This window comes from Chiloscyllium punctatum, chromosome 11, assembly GCF_047496795.1.
Source record: "Chiloscyllium punctatum isolate Juve2018m chromosome 11, sChiPun1.3, whole genome shotgun sequence".
Lineage (NCBI taxonomy): Eukaryota > Metazoa > Chordata > Chondrichthyes > Orectolobiformes > Hemiscylliidae > Chiloscyllium > Chiloscyllium punctatum.
This window is the reverse complement of record NC_092749.1, coordinates 45944782-45961029: the sequence shown is the minus strand read 5'-3', so window position 1 is coordinate 45961029 and position 16248 is coordinate 45944782. Positions and strand designations below refer to the sequence as shown.

General features: G+C 42.2%; 1 protein-coding gene across 3 annotated transcripts in view; it reads right to left on the bottom strand.

The window, feature by feature from the left end:
- Nucleotides 1-5578: 5578 nt before the first annotated feature.
- LOC140482954 (TNF receptor-associated factor 5-like) overlaps nucleotides 5579-16248 on the bottom strand; it is a 72089-nt gene continuing 61419 nt past the window's right edge. For all 3 annotated transcript variants that reach the window (XM_072580743.1, XM_072580741.1, XM_072580742.1), the window contains 3 exons: nucleotides 11312-11452; nucleotides 8112-8280; nucleotides 5579-6310 (listed from right to left, as the gene is read on the bottom strand). In XM_072580743.1, coding sequence (XP_072436844.1) covers nucleotides 5730-6310; nucleotides 8112-8280; nucleotides 11312-11452 — 891 coding nt within the window. In that variant the 3' untranslated portion in view covers nucleotides 5579-5729. The remainder of the gene's footprint in view (nucleotides 6311-8111; nucleotides 8281-11311; nucleotides 11453-16248) is intronic.

Sequence of the window (16248 nt, the reverse complement as noted above, 5' to 3'; positions counted from 1 at the left end):
GACCGAGAAGAATTCAGTGGAAATGTTTGCACTGACCATCAGTCACTTTATAAATGGAAGCATAGACTGCAGACTGTCTGGAGAGGAAAAAGAAGCAGAGACCAGGGAGGTTTCGTTCACCCCTCTGTCTGTTTCAAATGTCTAGCATCCATGGCATTTTGCCTTTATCTGCAGTGAGCCTTACTGCATCTGAAACAAACACCCAGAATACTGGAGAAACTCAGCAGCTCTGGCTGCACACGTGGAGATTTTGAGTCTGGTATGACTCTTCTTCAGTCTGAACAGTTCACAGGGCACGACTCTGTGTCTCTCACTCTCCCCCGAAACTGTAACTGTGAGAACTTCCCAATACCGGGAAACGGGAACTATGAAAACTATTTGCCCTTTAAAACAGAGCTCGTGGAGAAACCCCCGAAATGAGACATGGATGTGTCACAAAGATCTGTCAAGGTGGAAGACCGGCTCAACATTGTCATAGCTAGGGTTTCTTTTATTTCAAAAATATACATTGTCCGTTTTAAAAATCGTTGTGTATGGACAAGGTCTTTTTTTCTGGGGTGGGGGAGTCCAGAACTAGGGGGCATAGGTTTAGGGTGAGAGGGGAAAGATTGAAAAGGGTCCTGGGGGAATCTTCTTTCACGCAGAAGGTGGGTGTGTGTGTGTGTAGAATGAGTTGCCAGAGGAAGTGGTGGAGGCTGGTAGTTACAAGATTTAACAGGCATCAGGATGGGTATATGAATAGGGAGGGTTTAGAGGAATACGGGCCAAGTGCTGGCAAATGGGACTAGATTGATTTAGGATATCTGGTCAGCATGGATGAGTTAGACAGAAAAATCTGTTTCCATGCTGTACATCTCTAACACTATACATAGTCACAAAATGCAACTTGGTTCTGATAGCTGGTGGTGTCCGATGGAATGTGTGTTCCTAGGATTGACTACAAGTCAGTCTGAGTTCCTCACTGTTCCTGTACATCCCCTTTAAACCATTGTGTCTGCTCACTCTCTTAATAACATTTCCATTCTGATCATTACAAAAGAAATTCATCAAAGTTCAGACAATTTCCTAGTTTACGTAGTACCATCAACATCACTGACATTTCTGACGCCTAACATTTGCATTGCAAATGTTGAGGTCAATTTATGGGAATTCAGTTTTTTACAGACGATCCTGCCATTCTCTCTCTCTCGCCAGATTTCCCCCGGTTCTATGTTAAAGAAGTAAATCAAGCTCGTTGTTTTAATCAAGTTGAATGTTCTTGTTTTCCGGTTTTGGGAAGTTTCCGGGTGACAGCGATCATTATCCCGGAGCCATGGAGAGACGTGCCCTGTGAACTGTTCAGACTGAGGAAGAGTCATAGGAGACCCAAAACGTTAACCCTGTTTCTCTCTCCACATGTGCTGCCAGAGCTGCTGAGTTTCTCCAGTATTCTCGGTGTCTACCTTCTGATCACAATCCTTTTCAGATCAAACTGTTTCAACCATCTTTATCCAATACTCTTTTGTAGAGCTGAAGAGATCAGATCAAACATTGTCTTATTGAATGGTGGAGTAGACTGGATGGGCGGAATGGCCTGGATCTGCTCCTGTGCCTTGCCTTAAGTGCATTGAGGCTCATGTTACTCTCGTATTTATGATGAACACTAGTGTGTAATTTGAATCATACAGATATACAGCATGGAAAAGCACCTTTTGGTCCAACTCGTCCATGCTGACCAGATAGCCTATGTAAATCTAATCCCATTTATCAGCATTTGGACCAGATGGCTTTTAAATGTTGCAATCATACCATCCTCACCATCTTCTCCAGCAGCTCATTCCATACACACACCACCCTCTGTGTGACAAAGTTGCCCCTTATGTCCCTTTTATATCTTTCCCCTCTCACTGTAAACCTATGCCCTCTAGTTCTGGACTCCCCCACCCTAGGGAAAAAATCTTGTCTATTTACCCTATCCATGCCACTCATGATTTTATAAACATCTCTTAGGCCACCCCTCAGTATCCAATGCTCCAGGGAAAACAGTCCCAGCCTATTCAGCCTCACTACAGTTCAACCCCTCCAACCCTGGCAAAGTCCTTGTAAATCTTTTCTGAACCCTTTCAAGTTTCATAACATCCTTCCTATAGCAAGGAGACCAGAATTGCACACAATACTCTAAAAGTGACCAAACTAATGTACTGTACACCTGCAACATGACCTCCTATATTCAATGCACTGACCAATAAAGGAAAGCATACCAAACACCATCTTCACTATCCTATTTACCTGTGACTCCAATTTCAAGGAACTATGAACCTGCACTCCAAGGTCTCTATTCACCAACATTCCCCAGGACCTGACCATTAAGTGTAGAAGTCCTGCTAAGGTTTGCCTTTCCAAAATGCAGCACCTCACATCTATCTAAATTAAACTCTATCTGCCACTCCTCAGCCCACTGGCATATCTGATCAAGATCCCATTATACTCTGAGGTAACCTTTTTTGCGGTCCACCATTCACTTTCAATTTTGGTGTCATCTGCAAACTTTTTATCATCACCAAAAGAATTTTGCTTCAATGTGCACCATTTTATCTCAGTTCTAGCCATAAATTCTAGCAAACAGTACAATGATCCTGATGGCCTTTACTGTGCTAAACATCTCAAGACATTTTGAAATGTAACCATTTATATCTCCACAGGAAAAGACATATTCAAGGATTCATGGGCAGGCAGGTGGGGTGGGGGGAGGGGGGAAAGCATGGGGAGGGTGTGGTGCACTGACAAAGTCAAGGATCTGTGAGAATCAGGACAGGTGTCCAGGCACACAGTGCAGCAGATCTGCCTCATGTACTATTTTAATATGCTGACTATCCCCGTGAGCAGGACATGCAAGCATTCCTCTAAGTGGTCATAAATAATCCACATTCCTGAGATTATCCATTCAATCCTTAGTAACCATTACAAAATGGAAAATGGCTGGAAGTAGGAACACCTAAGAAGGGACAGCTGCAGGGGGAACAGGGGTACTGAAAGACAGACTAGTGAAGGTGGATAGAGGCAAGCAGTTATATGTGCTCTAGGGGTGGGTGTTGGTCAGGAAATCCCTCAGGGCTAATCTTCAGAAAGGAATGGGAACTGTTAACCAGGGAAGTCTTTACCCAGAGGGGAGTCAATCATTTGTCTAGCTCCCTTCTGTTCTGAAGCAGACATATCAGACTCTGTCTTTTCACAGACACTGCCAGATTTGCTGAATTTCTCCAATACATTATGTTTGTATTTCATCCGTGGTGTTGATGTTCAAAATCCTCACGCAGAATGAGAATCAATCTTCAAAGGACATTTACTTACTGCATCAGCAAACCCCTAATCCCACCATGAAACCAGCCTCACACTCAGCTCTTTCTGCTACCAAATACCTATTCAGTTATGGGAAGCACATCAGCAAAATACATTTGTGCTGCAGTCACTAGCCTTCCCCTCTCTCTGTGTTAGGATAAACTGACTTTAACCACTGTCAGTTGCAGCTGAGGCCAGGTTTCTTTCATATTGAGCCTGAGGGAACAAATGGTAAGCTACATTATGGAGGCCTCTGCAATCAAGACCATGTCATAGAGAATATTCCAGATGATGCATTGTTACTACCATATGCTTCTTCTAAAATTTCCCTTGACTCACCTCCTGCGTTCTGGTATGACGAGCATGCTAGAAATTGTGTGACCATGAACCTCTTACTTTGCACCTGCTCTTTCCCCTCATTCATTCCAACCATCCCTTCGACAGCACGCCCAGCAGGTGACAGCAGCACCATGCCACTGAGTGAACACTTCAGCTACTAATTCAGATCTTGACATTGAGAACACCATCAAGGCCAGCACATGGTTGGAATCTGCACATGGTGAGTCACTGGGCGTGAGTAAACACTGGAGTCACTGGAGCTTGAAGTTCCTTGAATGCTCAGTGTTGCAGTGGAGGTTCATACAGCAGCAATGAGCTCCGTCCTTGCTGCCATGCAGGACTGCATTAGACTGTAAACATTGGGGCTGTAGAACTCTGTGTTCAAAGGGGCAGACAGGTTTTTTGTGACTGCCCCATGATCTGTGCTCTAGCAAATTACTAAAATCATTGAGGCATTCCTCCATGGCTGGAGCAATGGCATTGTGCAGCACAAATATCTAACCTCTCTCAAGATGATACCACCATCATCACACTCCCAATTCCACTATCTCTCAGCCAGCTTTTCCAGGCTGCAGCCACCCAGGCCACATTGGTGTAATTCAAGGCCCAGATTGAGGCTCCCTGTAGTCTCCCCCAAAAGCCTTCCACCAGCCAAGCTGAAACACTGGGTTAGTACTGTATAGGGGCACTAGTACAGGCAACAGCACCTACAAGACAAGCACTCATGAATTGCACATGAATGAATAGACCTTTTTTGTTTATATCATTGCATATGTTGATTAATAAAGGTGTTACAACAAGGTTGATATGGAGCACTTTTTTTGCAGGATTCTGGCCAAGAGGTTGCTGTAATAGGCAATTGTAAATGAACAAGATGGTGTTTAGTAAAGCAATTCTTGAGTGAAGAGATGCCTGCCTATAGAAACTAGAATAAGCGCAGATGCATGTAAGTAGCCTTCCAAAGAAAAGCAGTGTGGATGCCTCCTACTGTCCTCCCTCCCTTCTCTACCCAGTTTCTAGTCCATTTCCTTGTGATATGGCTGACATAAGGCAATAAACTGCAACCTAATATCTTGCCATTTTGAGAGGTCACCAAATCTTCTGATCTAATGTGGATGCAGCAACATTCTCTGCCAAATTCAGCATCTCATTACAATACCATATCCACCTCACAATATTTCCAAAAACTTGGTTAAGACAGAGCTTAGACTAATTCATCTTACCTGCTAGTTGGATTGTTGGCCTTTTAAATAGTGTGACCAGAACCAATCCTTGATTAGGGCAATTTATATGATCACCCTGGGTCTTGTGCACATGGGACCCCAAAAGCTGATGGGAGGATCAGGAAACAAGGGAGGGGATGACCTTTGAAAAGTTGAGACGAGCACCATGTGATCATTTCTTTTGCAAAGTTAAACATGCAGACTTAGAGACCTTCATTCATGGAATGGAAGGAACATCCAGAGAACCGCTGGGTGGAATGGAATGTATATTTCGTTTGTCCCAGGGCAGGGGTCTTGACACAGTCTACCTTTCGCTGGCCCTGCAAACTCCTATGGGCAGCTCTGGGTGTTACCTTCCTGTAGCTTTACGTATGTTACGCGCTGAATGACAAGCCAGTATGTTGAGTGGAGCAGCACGGTTTGAGTCTGTAAACTGCACACGCAGCCAACTGTACGGCTGTTCAATGTTATAGTCTGTCAAGTTGACAATTCCTGTGGGACATACATGACACATCTTCACAGGAAACAGTAGTACACAGATCGCACTGTTAATGGTTGGAAGCACTGAATTCCCCATCCACAGGGTTGGAGTTGTGCTGTGTGGCTCCAGTGGTAATACCGAACTGAATCATCATGCAAACAAAATAATGCATTGATCACTATTCAAAAAATAACTCTTTATATGAAGGAGTGTTTAATATAAAAATAGAAATATTCACAAAGATTACAAATATAAACTTCTAATCATTCATAGTTCTCAATAGTCAACAATGTCGATTAATTCCTTTAATTCATGTGCAAATGTCTTCCCTGAATTACATAAATAGCTATAAAAGTTTGGAAATTCTTTTATAGATCTTCAAGATCAGATAAATCTACAATAACTTTGATAAATAATGTATCATCTTTGATAAACGTTGCAGTTTTCCCACTTTCAAGCACAGTGTGAGATACAAACTTTGGACATCCGGATGCGATATTCATTTCAGAAACTGGCCGTTGAAAGCTAGTGCTGCTGGCATCAGCCTTAAAGAACTCTACAATATGGTTTTTCTTCGGACTCTGGTCGAGCAGTAAAAGGGTGACCTTTTGCTTGAATGGCCATGCCAAGAGAGAGTCATAATCACCTTTCATAACCACAAAAAACAAAGATAGGTGTGTTCCTTTGCCTGTGCCATCTCCGTACAAGTATGCCCTAGCACATAACCTATATCCACAGCGACTGGTGTAAAAGGGCTGGCTGAAAAGAGAAGGTGCACGTCCCTCTGCTGCTTCCTGCTTTCGTGCTCTGTAGTTGTTGATCTTCCAAATCAGTTTACCATTGTAGCCAGTAGCTTCAATAACTCGAAATCTTTCATCATTCTTCTCCAGAAGTTTCTTATGAGCATTTAGTAGTGATTCATGTTGCTTCAGGCAGGGCTCAAAAGTGGCTAAAGTGAAAAAAAAAAGCATAATACAATCCAACTCATGCCCTTAAAATGTTGCCAACTTTCAAAGTATTGTTAGCTGCAATACTATATATACTTTGATTATTAGTAACGATTAAATTATATTCTGAATTTCAAAAGTAAAACAATATAGGTTCTGATACAAGCTGCTTCAGTTCCTGTGATACATTACAAAAGTGGTGATATATTAGCAATCCTGCAGGACTGAGAAAGTGTGAAAGCAGGTATATTGATAGAGTTTACTTGAGTGAAAGAACGAGAGAGTCGGGAGGGTCAAAAGACCCTGAATCACAGTATTTAAATGATTAAGGAATCTGAAAGGGTAAACACAGATAAACCACTTTCTCACATGGAGAGATCCAGAACTAGAGAGTTCAATCTTAAATTTAAAGATAGAGCATTCAGGAGTATAATCAGGAAATATCTTTTCCCCACAAATAAGAATCTTAACTATCTCCTCCAAAAGGCTGGAAGCTAGCATAATTGAAAATTTCAAGACTGAGAACGATTGATAGATTTTGTTACATAAGAATATCAAGAGATATGGAACCAAAGTAGGAATACAGATTAGGCACGACTAATGCAATGGCAGAATGGGCTGTTCCTACACACCCAAGCAGTCACAGGGAACTCTGGGCCTTTCAAAAACTAAACTTTTCAGGATCAAAATTTCACAACAGCCCAGGAATGCCAGACAATGTATGTTTTGTTTGGATCTGTGAAATTTCAAACACCACAAGTTCACTTTCAGTTCTCATGTTTATCATTAATCAATCCATGTGCTGTAATCTTTGAGGTAAAGAGGAACCACATTCTACTTAAATAAAACAAAAGAATTGTGAATGCTGGAAACCGATACAAAAACAGAAATTGCTGGAGAAACTCAACAGAATTGTCAGTATCTGTGGAGAGAAAGCAGAGTCAACAGTTCAAGTCCAATGATGTTCCTTCAAGCTTGCTCTGCGATTTAATATGGTACTTTTTCAGTAGACTGTAGGAGGTTGAGAGGTAACCTTATACAGGTTTATTAAGTCATGAGGGACATAGATAAGTGAGTAGAAAAAGTCTTTTACCGAGAGGCATAATTTTAGGGTGAGAGGAGTAAGATTTAAAGGGGACCTGAGGGGTAACTTTTTCACAGAGAGGGTAGTTTGCATGTGGAATGAACTGCCAGAGGCAATGCGGGATGTAGGTACAATTACAACATTTAAAAGACATTTGGACAGATACGTGAATAGGAAAGGTTTAGAGAGATGTGGGGCAAACACAGGCAAATGGGACTAGTTTAGTTGTGGAAACTTGGTTGGCATGGTCGAGTTGGCCCAACGGGTCTGTTTCTGTGCTGTACGACTCTATGATTCCATGCTCTGAAGAAAGGTCACTGGACTCTCAACATGAACTCTGTTACTTTCTCCATGGATGCTAACAGACTTGTTAAATTTCTCCAGCAATTTGTTTTTGTTGTAACATATTCTACTTAATTGCTTTGGACTTAGAATTAGCATCTACCCTCAATCACCTATTGTTGCTACATTTTACGCTCTTGAACCGCTTTTTGGTGAGAGCCAAAAAGCCAATGTTCTGTGTGAAACATGCTCCTGTGTCATTACGGTCTACCCCTTGGATTGTGGGCTTAATTGTCCACTCAATGTCAATTTAAGTGAATTCTGAATACAGTAGTTCAGCTCTGCTTAAAATTGATTAAACTTTGCCAAATTCACAATAAATTAAAATACAAAATGTACCATTGCTGTTGAGAAAGAACGTTGGAAGTAACACAGACCTAGTGATGCAATGCTATTTTCAGCACGATCCACTTTTTCCTTTAACACACTGATGATTTCCTTCAGGGCTGAGATTTCACTTCTCCCTTCTTCATCAAATCTTCTACAAAGTTGTTGTGATTGCTGCTCAATCTTTATTATTTTGTCAGTATGCCCAGCTAGCATTTTCTGTTTTAAAGCAACAGTATGTTGACATAACAATGAGAATAAAATAGATCAAAAAAGGGTAGAAAATTGGCAGAGAAGTATTACAACTTTACAGTAGCCAAGTAATACCATACAAAGGGTAGGTGCCACAACAAGGGAATAGGAATGAAAGGGGAGTTGGGTGCAGAACGGGTGATCAATTTGGGGATCAGTCCCACTGGGTCCAGAGCAGTGAAAGTGTGGTTAGGTTCAGAGTGAGATAAGAGAGAGCAGATCTGCAGTGGAAGGCAAAATAGGGTATTGGGTCCTGCCAGGGGAGGTGGAGGGGGTTGTGGTTGGGTATGGAGCAGCGACAGTAGGAGTTGAGCAGCTGGGAAGTGAGACTGGGGCAAAGTGGGAAAGGGGTGGTGGTCAGACCATGGTCTTGTAAGAGGTCTATTAGAGGTGTAGTTGAGGGCATTTGAGATAAGGTTGGGGTCAGTTGAATAGTTACTCACCAGTTAGACTACGGATTTAATAGTCTAATATTTCCTGAGGAAGTGTTTACATAATTTCATTGAAACTCTCTGAATTGTCTGATCTAAATAAAGATTTTCCAGGCATATGGAGATTGTCTAGCAGAATCTTCAATTTCTCCGACAATTCTTTGTAACCCTCATCTACACTGGAATAACCAATGTCAGGCCATGGAAAATCTAGGCCATTGTGAATGATTATTGTTTCATCCCTAGTTGAACAATTTCAATTCAAAAGAACTGTACTTCTCTATTACAAAATAAAACAAAAACAATAGCATGTTTTCCTCTTTTGCAGAGAGCCAATTCTTTTAAATTACAACAAGTAAAAAGGGCAAATAAATAATTGGAGGATTTTTTAAAATGATTGACTATTTTCAATGTTCTGTTTGAATTATAGAAGTAAGCACTTTTAAGATTGGGTATGGAAAAGAACATTCTGCTGGTTTTAGCCTGGGATCCTTCTGGAATTTTGTTTATTTTCCACAAGTTTGTGAGGAGATCTCAGCTATCTGTAAGAATAATAGGGTGGTTATGGTAGGGGATTTTAACTTTCCAAACTTAGACTGGGACTGCCATAGTATTAAGGGTTTAGATGGAGAGGAATTTGTTAAGTGTGTACAAGAAAATATTCTGATTCAGTATGTGGATGTACCTACAAGAGAAGGTGCAAAACTTGACCTACTCTTGGGAAATAAGGCAGGGCAGGTGACTGAGCACTTTGGGGCCAGCGACCATAATTCTATTAGTTTTAAAATAGTGATGGAAAAGGATAGACCAGATCTAAAAGTTGAACTTCTAAATTGGAGAAAGGCTCATTTTGACGGTATTAGGCAAGAATTGTCAAAAGCTGGGGGCAGATGTTCGCAGGTAGAGGGATGGCTGGAAAATGGGAAGCCTTCATGAATGAGATAACGAGAATCCAGAGAAAGTATATTCCTGTCAGGGTGAAAGGAAAGGCTGATAGGTATAGGGAATGCTGGATGACTAAAGAAATTGAGGGTTTGGTTAAGAAAAAGAAGGAAGCATATGTAAGATATAGTCAGGATAGATCGAGTGAATCCTCAGAAGAGTTTAAAGGCAGTACAAGTGTACTTAAGAGGAAAATCAGGAAAGCAAAAAGGGGACATGAGATAGCGTTGGCAAATAGAACTAAGGAGAATCCAAAGGGTTTTTACAAATACATTAAAGGACAAAAGGGTAACTAGGGAGAGAATATGGCCCCTCAAAGATCAATCAGCAAGGCAGCCTTTGTGTGGAGCCACAGATATTGGGGGAGATACTAAACGAGTATTTTGCATCAGCTTTTACTGTGGAAAAGGATATGGAAGATACAGAATGTAGGGAAATAGATGGGGACACCTTGCAAAATGGCCATATTACAGAGGAGGAAGTGCTGGATGTCTTAAAATGCATAAAGGTGGATAAATCCCCAGGACCTGATCAGGTGTACCCTAGAACTCTATGGGAAAACAGAGAAGTGATTGCTGGGCCTCTTGCTGAGATACTTGTATCATCGATAGTCACAGGTGAGGTGCCAGCAGGCTGGCTAACATGGTGCCACCGTTTAAGAAGGGTGGTAAGGACAAGCCAGGGAACTATAGACCGGTGAGCCTGAGGTTGGTGGTGGGCAAGGTGTTGGAGGGAATCCTGAGGGACAGAAAGTACATGTATTTGGAAAGGCAAGGACTGATTAGGGGTAGTCAACATTGCTTTGTGCATGGAAAATCATGTCTCACAAACTTGATTGAGGTTTTTGAAGAAGTAACAAAGAGGATTGCTGAGGGTAGAGCGGTAGATGTGATCTATATGGACTTCAGTAAGGCGTTCGACAAGGTTCCCCATGGGAGACTGGTTAGCAAGGTTAGATCTCATGGAATACTGGGAGTTGCCAGGGTTGGAGGATTTGAGCTATAGGGAGATGCTGAACAGGCTGTGGCTGTTTTCCCTGGAGCGTCGGAGGCTGAGGGGTGACCTTGTAGAGGTTTACAAAATTATGAGGGGCATGGATAGGATAAATAGACAAAGTCTTTTCCTTGGGGTCGGGGAGTCCAGATATAGAGGGCATAGGTTTAGGGTGAGAGGGGAAAGATATAAAAGAGACCTATGGGGCAACTTTTTCACACAGAGGGTGGTACGTGTATGGAATGATCTGCCAGAGGATGTGGTGGAGGCTGGTACAATTGCAACATTTAAGAGGCATTTGGATGGGTATATGAATAGGAAGGGTTTGGAGGATATGGGCCGGGTGCTGGCAGGTGGGACTAGATTGGGTTGGGATATCTGGTCGGCATGGACAGGTTGGACCGAAGGGTCTGTTTCCATGCTGTACATCTCAATGACTCTAAGTTAGTGGTTCCACGTATCTCCTCTGATCAAAAGAGCAGGAAATCTGCTCCACGTCTCTATTGCCTAAGCTGAGGCCTTACCAGTCACAAATGGCCAAAGCAGAGGTATTTAGCTACCAATTTAGGGTGCACAGAACTATTTACAAAGATGGTGATCTATGAAAATCCAACATCAGAGAAATTTCTTACCTGTGTTCTTGCAACTTCATCATCATTTTTGGAAATGTGCCCATTTAATCGCCTCATTTCCATGTCAAGTTTGCTGATCTGTTCTTCTAATTGAATAATGGCTTGATTCCTTTCACATAAAGTGTTTTTTAAATCTAAAATCTAGAAATTAAGAAATTAAAGAGAAGTTTGAATAAAACTTAACAATATTAGGAATTACTGCAAGTAGACCAACAGTAAAACTGAGAAACAATTCTTTTCAACCCCTTGTAAACATTCATACACCTCGTGTGGTCACCTATATTTCAATTTTAATTGTATGTGCAGTTTGTCTGCAACAAATTTTACAGTATTTTCTTCAACTCAGCAAATAAGAGCATTGTGTAAAACGTTTCTGTAAATTGCCCAAAATGAAAGGTCATTGTGATCTGTGTGAATCCCCTCAGCTACCCACGTCTCTGGAATACCTCTGCAGATGTAGTAATGTTTCCAAACAATGTTACTGATGGATTAAATTAGATGAATAAAAATGACACTACCAAAGTAACAATATTAAGGCTAAATACTTTAGATTATTGAGTGAAATTTGCCTTTGTAAGAACTAGGAGCAGGAGTAGGCCGGCCAGCCCTTCGAGCCTGCTCTGCCACTCAGTAGGATCATGGCTAATCTTTTTGTGAACTCAGCTCCACTTACCCACACTCTCACCATATCCGTTAATTCCTTTATTTTTCAAAAACATTACTGAAAGTAACGTCAATTACTTGCCTGGGCAAGGAATTCCGTAGATTAACAACCCTCTGAGTGAAGAAGTTCCTTCTCAGTTTAATTGTAAACCTGCTTCCTCTAATCTTGAGGCCATGACCTCTTGTTCTAGTTTCACCTACCAGTGGAAACATCTTATCTATTTCTATTTTATCGATTCTATTCATAACTTTATATGTTTCTATAAGATCCCTCCTCATCTTTCTGAATTCCAATGAATATAATCCCAATCTACACAGCCTCTCCTCATAATAACAATAACTACACTCCAAAAGTAATTTATCAGCTTTAAGTTCTTTGGAGCTTTCCAAGAACTTGAAAGATGTTTTACAAATGCAAGTTCTTTCTTTATAAAGCACTTTCATAATAGCATGCACGCTAAATTGGAAAACCCATGACATGGGACTCACAATGCACCATTGTCTTTCATGCTGTCAATGTGAGATTGCCAACATACAGAATCTGTGTTGGCTGTTTGGTACTAAGATTGTAGTGTGCAGCTAAAACTAAATTCACCATTGAGCTGCTTTACACCTCAATAGAGGGAACCAAAATTGAGAGGGGCTAGGTTGAAGTTAGCCTACAGTAAGTAAAATTGGTCTGTTTCTCTTGATGAGGACGTGCCTTATACTGAAGCACAAGTGCTGAATTGTTTTGTATAAGGCACTCTGACATTAAAAATGCACTGAATAATGGCATAACATAGGAAAGAGCCTGCTTCAAGATTCTCAGATACTGCACTCGAGATCTTAGTGGTGAAGATGCAAAGCAGGAAAGTATGTATGTATGGGAAGCCAGGAGGCCCTCCAAATGTTTGGAAGACAGTGGGGCCAGTCAGCTCTGCTGGACAATGCCAGGAGTCAAGCCCAAGTACCTGAACAGAGCTGCATAAAGTTCAATGACCTCACGAGTGGTGAAAACCAGCAAATTTGTCTTCAAACGCCATGTCCAATCAAGTAGACCACAATCTCAGATGCTGCTCATCTCCTAACAGTCTGTGACAACAGAACTGTTACTTAACAATCACAGTTTCCCTCACCATCAAACACTGAACACTGCTGTAAGCTTCACACCCACATCTGCACAGCTATTCTACTGACAGCCACATCATACAGGCAGACTACACCACACTCACTGACAATCCTCTGCCTCTCTCTCAGGAAAAGACGTTGCACAACTGGTAACAAAGCAAACTTACAGTGTGGGGAAGAGGCCTGTCCTTACTGCCAGGCAGGAGATCACCATCACTGGAGTGGGTGGAGGTGAAACTATAGAAGATGACAGTATAACCATACCTAATCCTCTTTCTCACATCCTACCTCCCCAGGCAGTGTCCTCTCCCATCCTACACTCGCTTCTGATTTATAAGCTGCAGACTGTGCGAGTATGCATCTCTTATTTTCTCCAATATTGCCTCTCACCACAACTTTACCCCTCTACTTAATTTCTTTCCAAATACTCAGGAACTGCAGCCACCAGAATGATAGGTGGAAGATGAAAACACTAATGATGAAAAAACATCAGAACTTCATTTACAATTTGTTACCACTAGGGCAGAGACTGGTACTGCCTGTAAAGTGGAGGATAGCATCGATGCAGTGTAAATTTCTGAAGATGCACTGAGCACAAGTGGTCTGTATTGGCCAGGGTAAGTGTTGCATAGCTGTCAGCTCACCAGTGGGTGGGCTCTCCTGATGTCTACCACAGAGACCTCAGGTGAACATTTTGATGGGGCGGGCTACAGAGGAGGTTAAATCAAGTGCACAATATAACGCTTGGTGCTTTGTCAGGCCTGTCAGAAAGCCTGCTCTGGATACAAAAAAAAAGCACAGAGGGATCCAGCATCAAATTTGCAAAAGGGTCTGCACAGAGCTTGTAACCTAATTCTTTTAGCATGAAACTGGTGGCAAACTCACTAGCACACCTCTGGATCCAACAATGATAGAATGTCCAGTAACTGATACATCACCTTTCACTGCAGCTGAAGAAGCAGCCCCCCAGTATCTGTGTTAACTAAAGCTAAAGATTTGCTTGCTGCCATACACGTTCGGACAGCTGTCAGCGTGACTGTGGATTGTAGTGTCGAGAATATTTCAGCTACAGTCCAGAAATTTGTCCTTCAACACAATGCCAGAATGGCTGAGGTTATACTAGGGACTAGCAATGTCTCTGTAAAGACTTGCTGTCTTCTCTCATGATGGCAGTATTCAATGTTCTGCCAGAGCCTTGGCCTGTCGGTCAGCCAACCTGACTATGTTAAAACAGTGCTGTCTGAAACCAGGCTTTGTGGGCTCAGAGTTGGTCATCTTCTCTCTGCAGTGTCTCCCATTGAAATTCAGCAGCTCCCAGCCACCATGCTACGGCCATTGGATTTGTATTGAATAGGAGCTAGAGGGCAGGAAAATGGACCCTGATGATAAAGCCTAAGGGAATGCATTAGGATGACTGATTGGTGTTTGTATGCCATTTGACATGGTTTGATTTCTAAATTTGGTTTGGAATGTATATTTCTTGTTGGATTTATTGTTTCACATTGTGAACACTGCAGTGGGATTGACAGAGGGAAGGTGAGCTCAGAGAATGAGGGACTAAAGTTAGGGTTACAGGGTTCACAGTCAGGTGGGTTGTTCATACAGAACCTGGGTAAACGGAGGTTGTCCAGTTTACTTCCTCCATCTTTCTCCACTCTGTCCTCTGGTCCTCAGCTACTCTGTTTAGTTAGCAGGAAGGACTGTGCCCTCATGATGGTGTGACACTAACACACAAAAGACCATCATGGAATCTGGCACACACTCTGGAGAAAGTGAGGACTGCAAATGCTGGAGATCAGAGTCGAGAGTGTGGTGCTGGAAAAGCACAGCAGGTCAGGCAGCATCCGAGGAGCAGGAGAATTGACATTTTGGGCATAAGCTCTTCATCAGGAGAATACTGTGGACGTCCCCCAGGACGCTTCTCAGATTGACCAGCAGCTCACAATGGGTGTGATTTCTGCTTTCAATGTCCTGATGCCTGGGATGGTTGGACATTGGCCAGCTAAATTCCTGAAAGGCATTTAAATTCAGTTGGGCTTCCTGCTCAGGAACAATGCAGGTTTGCAACTGGTTCTTCAAATGGTCGGTTCAATGCACATCAGTTGCACCAAGTCCCACTCGCTGTTTCAGCAGGCTAATGGTCTGCTTCATCTCATTTTGTACAATAGCAAAGCTTTTACGATTACTACACTGCAAAAGTGCATGGATTGCACACTTAAATCATGAGCAATGTTGTTATAGAATAGCCTTCTTTGTCTAATAGCTAGTAGGTTGGTTGTGATGACAAATAAACAGTGGGCTGCCAGAGAATGAAGGTACCTGATATTTGCAAGGACCCCAGAGCAAAAATACTGTCCCCCTCACCATGACAATGCAACCCTTACTCTGCTCTGAGGCTGCAGTTGTGGAGACAGCCATTGCTAGATTTCAGTGAGAATGTCCTCACTCAATTGTTAATATTTCAGGTAGTGTATGGTTTCTTGCTGAGATTCAGACAAGTTGCTTCCTGAACATCCTGAATGTTGTGCAGGAGTCTTTCTCTCCCTCCCCCTGCTTCTTATTGCAGCCTGTTCTGATCTGCAAGCCCTCAGTTTATTCTCCAAGGCAGATGACTACTAGTTCACCCATGTGTGGGAGTAAGTGGTTTGTGGTTTAGAATTTTTACAGCCAGAAAAACTGACAAAACTTTACAGACACCACCTGCCACAGAGGTCCCTGTAGACTTTAGCAGCTTTAAAGAATGCTAGAAAGTATCTGACACTTGCATAATCACAACAGCCAATAGAAATAAACCAGCAACTATGCTGTAAGTAGTTGACAATGCCTTAAAACAGCACTGCTAGTTAGGCAGAGTTTTCTTCCTGCTGCTGCTTGCATATCTGTGCAAGACTAAGAAAAGGCAATAGCTGGATTACTGAACTTCAAAATGGCAGTGCCGATGTCAAATCACTGTTACAAGCTGACTGATCATGTGAGTGGCCCACCCTGCATGCTTCTGATGGGAGCTTTGTGCACAAACACTAACACATTTACCAATATGGTGTCTGGCTTGACTTACTCCAGATGTGTGCCCATGCTGTGATTGCCATTTTAGACCACCAAGGGTGGTGCCTAGAAGATGAGCACCATGCACCCAAATGTGCACCCATATTTAACAACTGGTA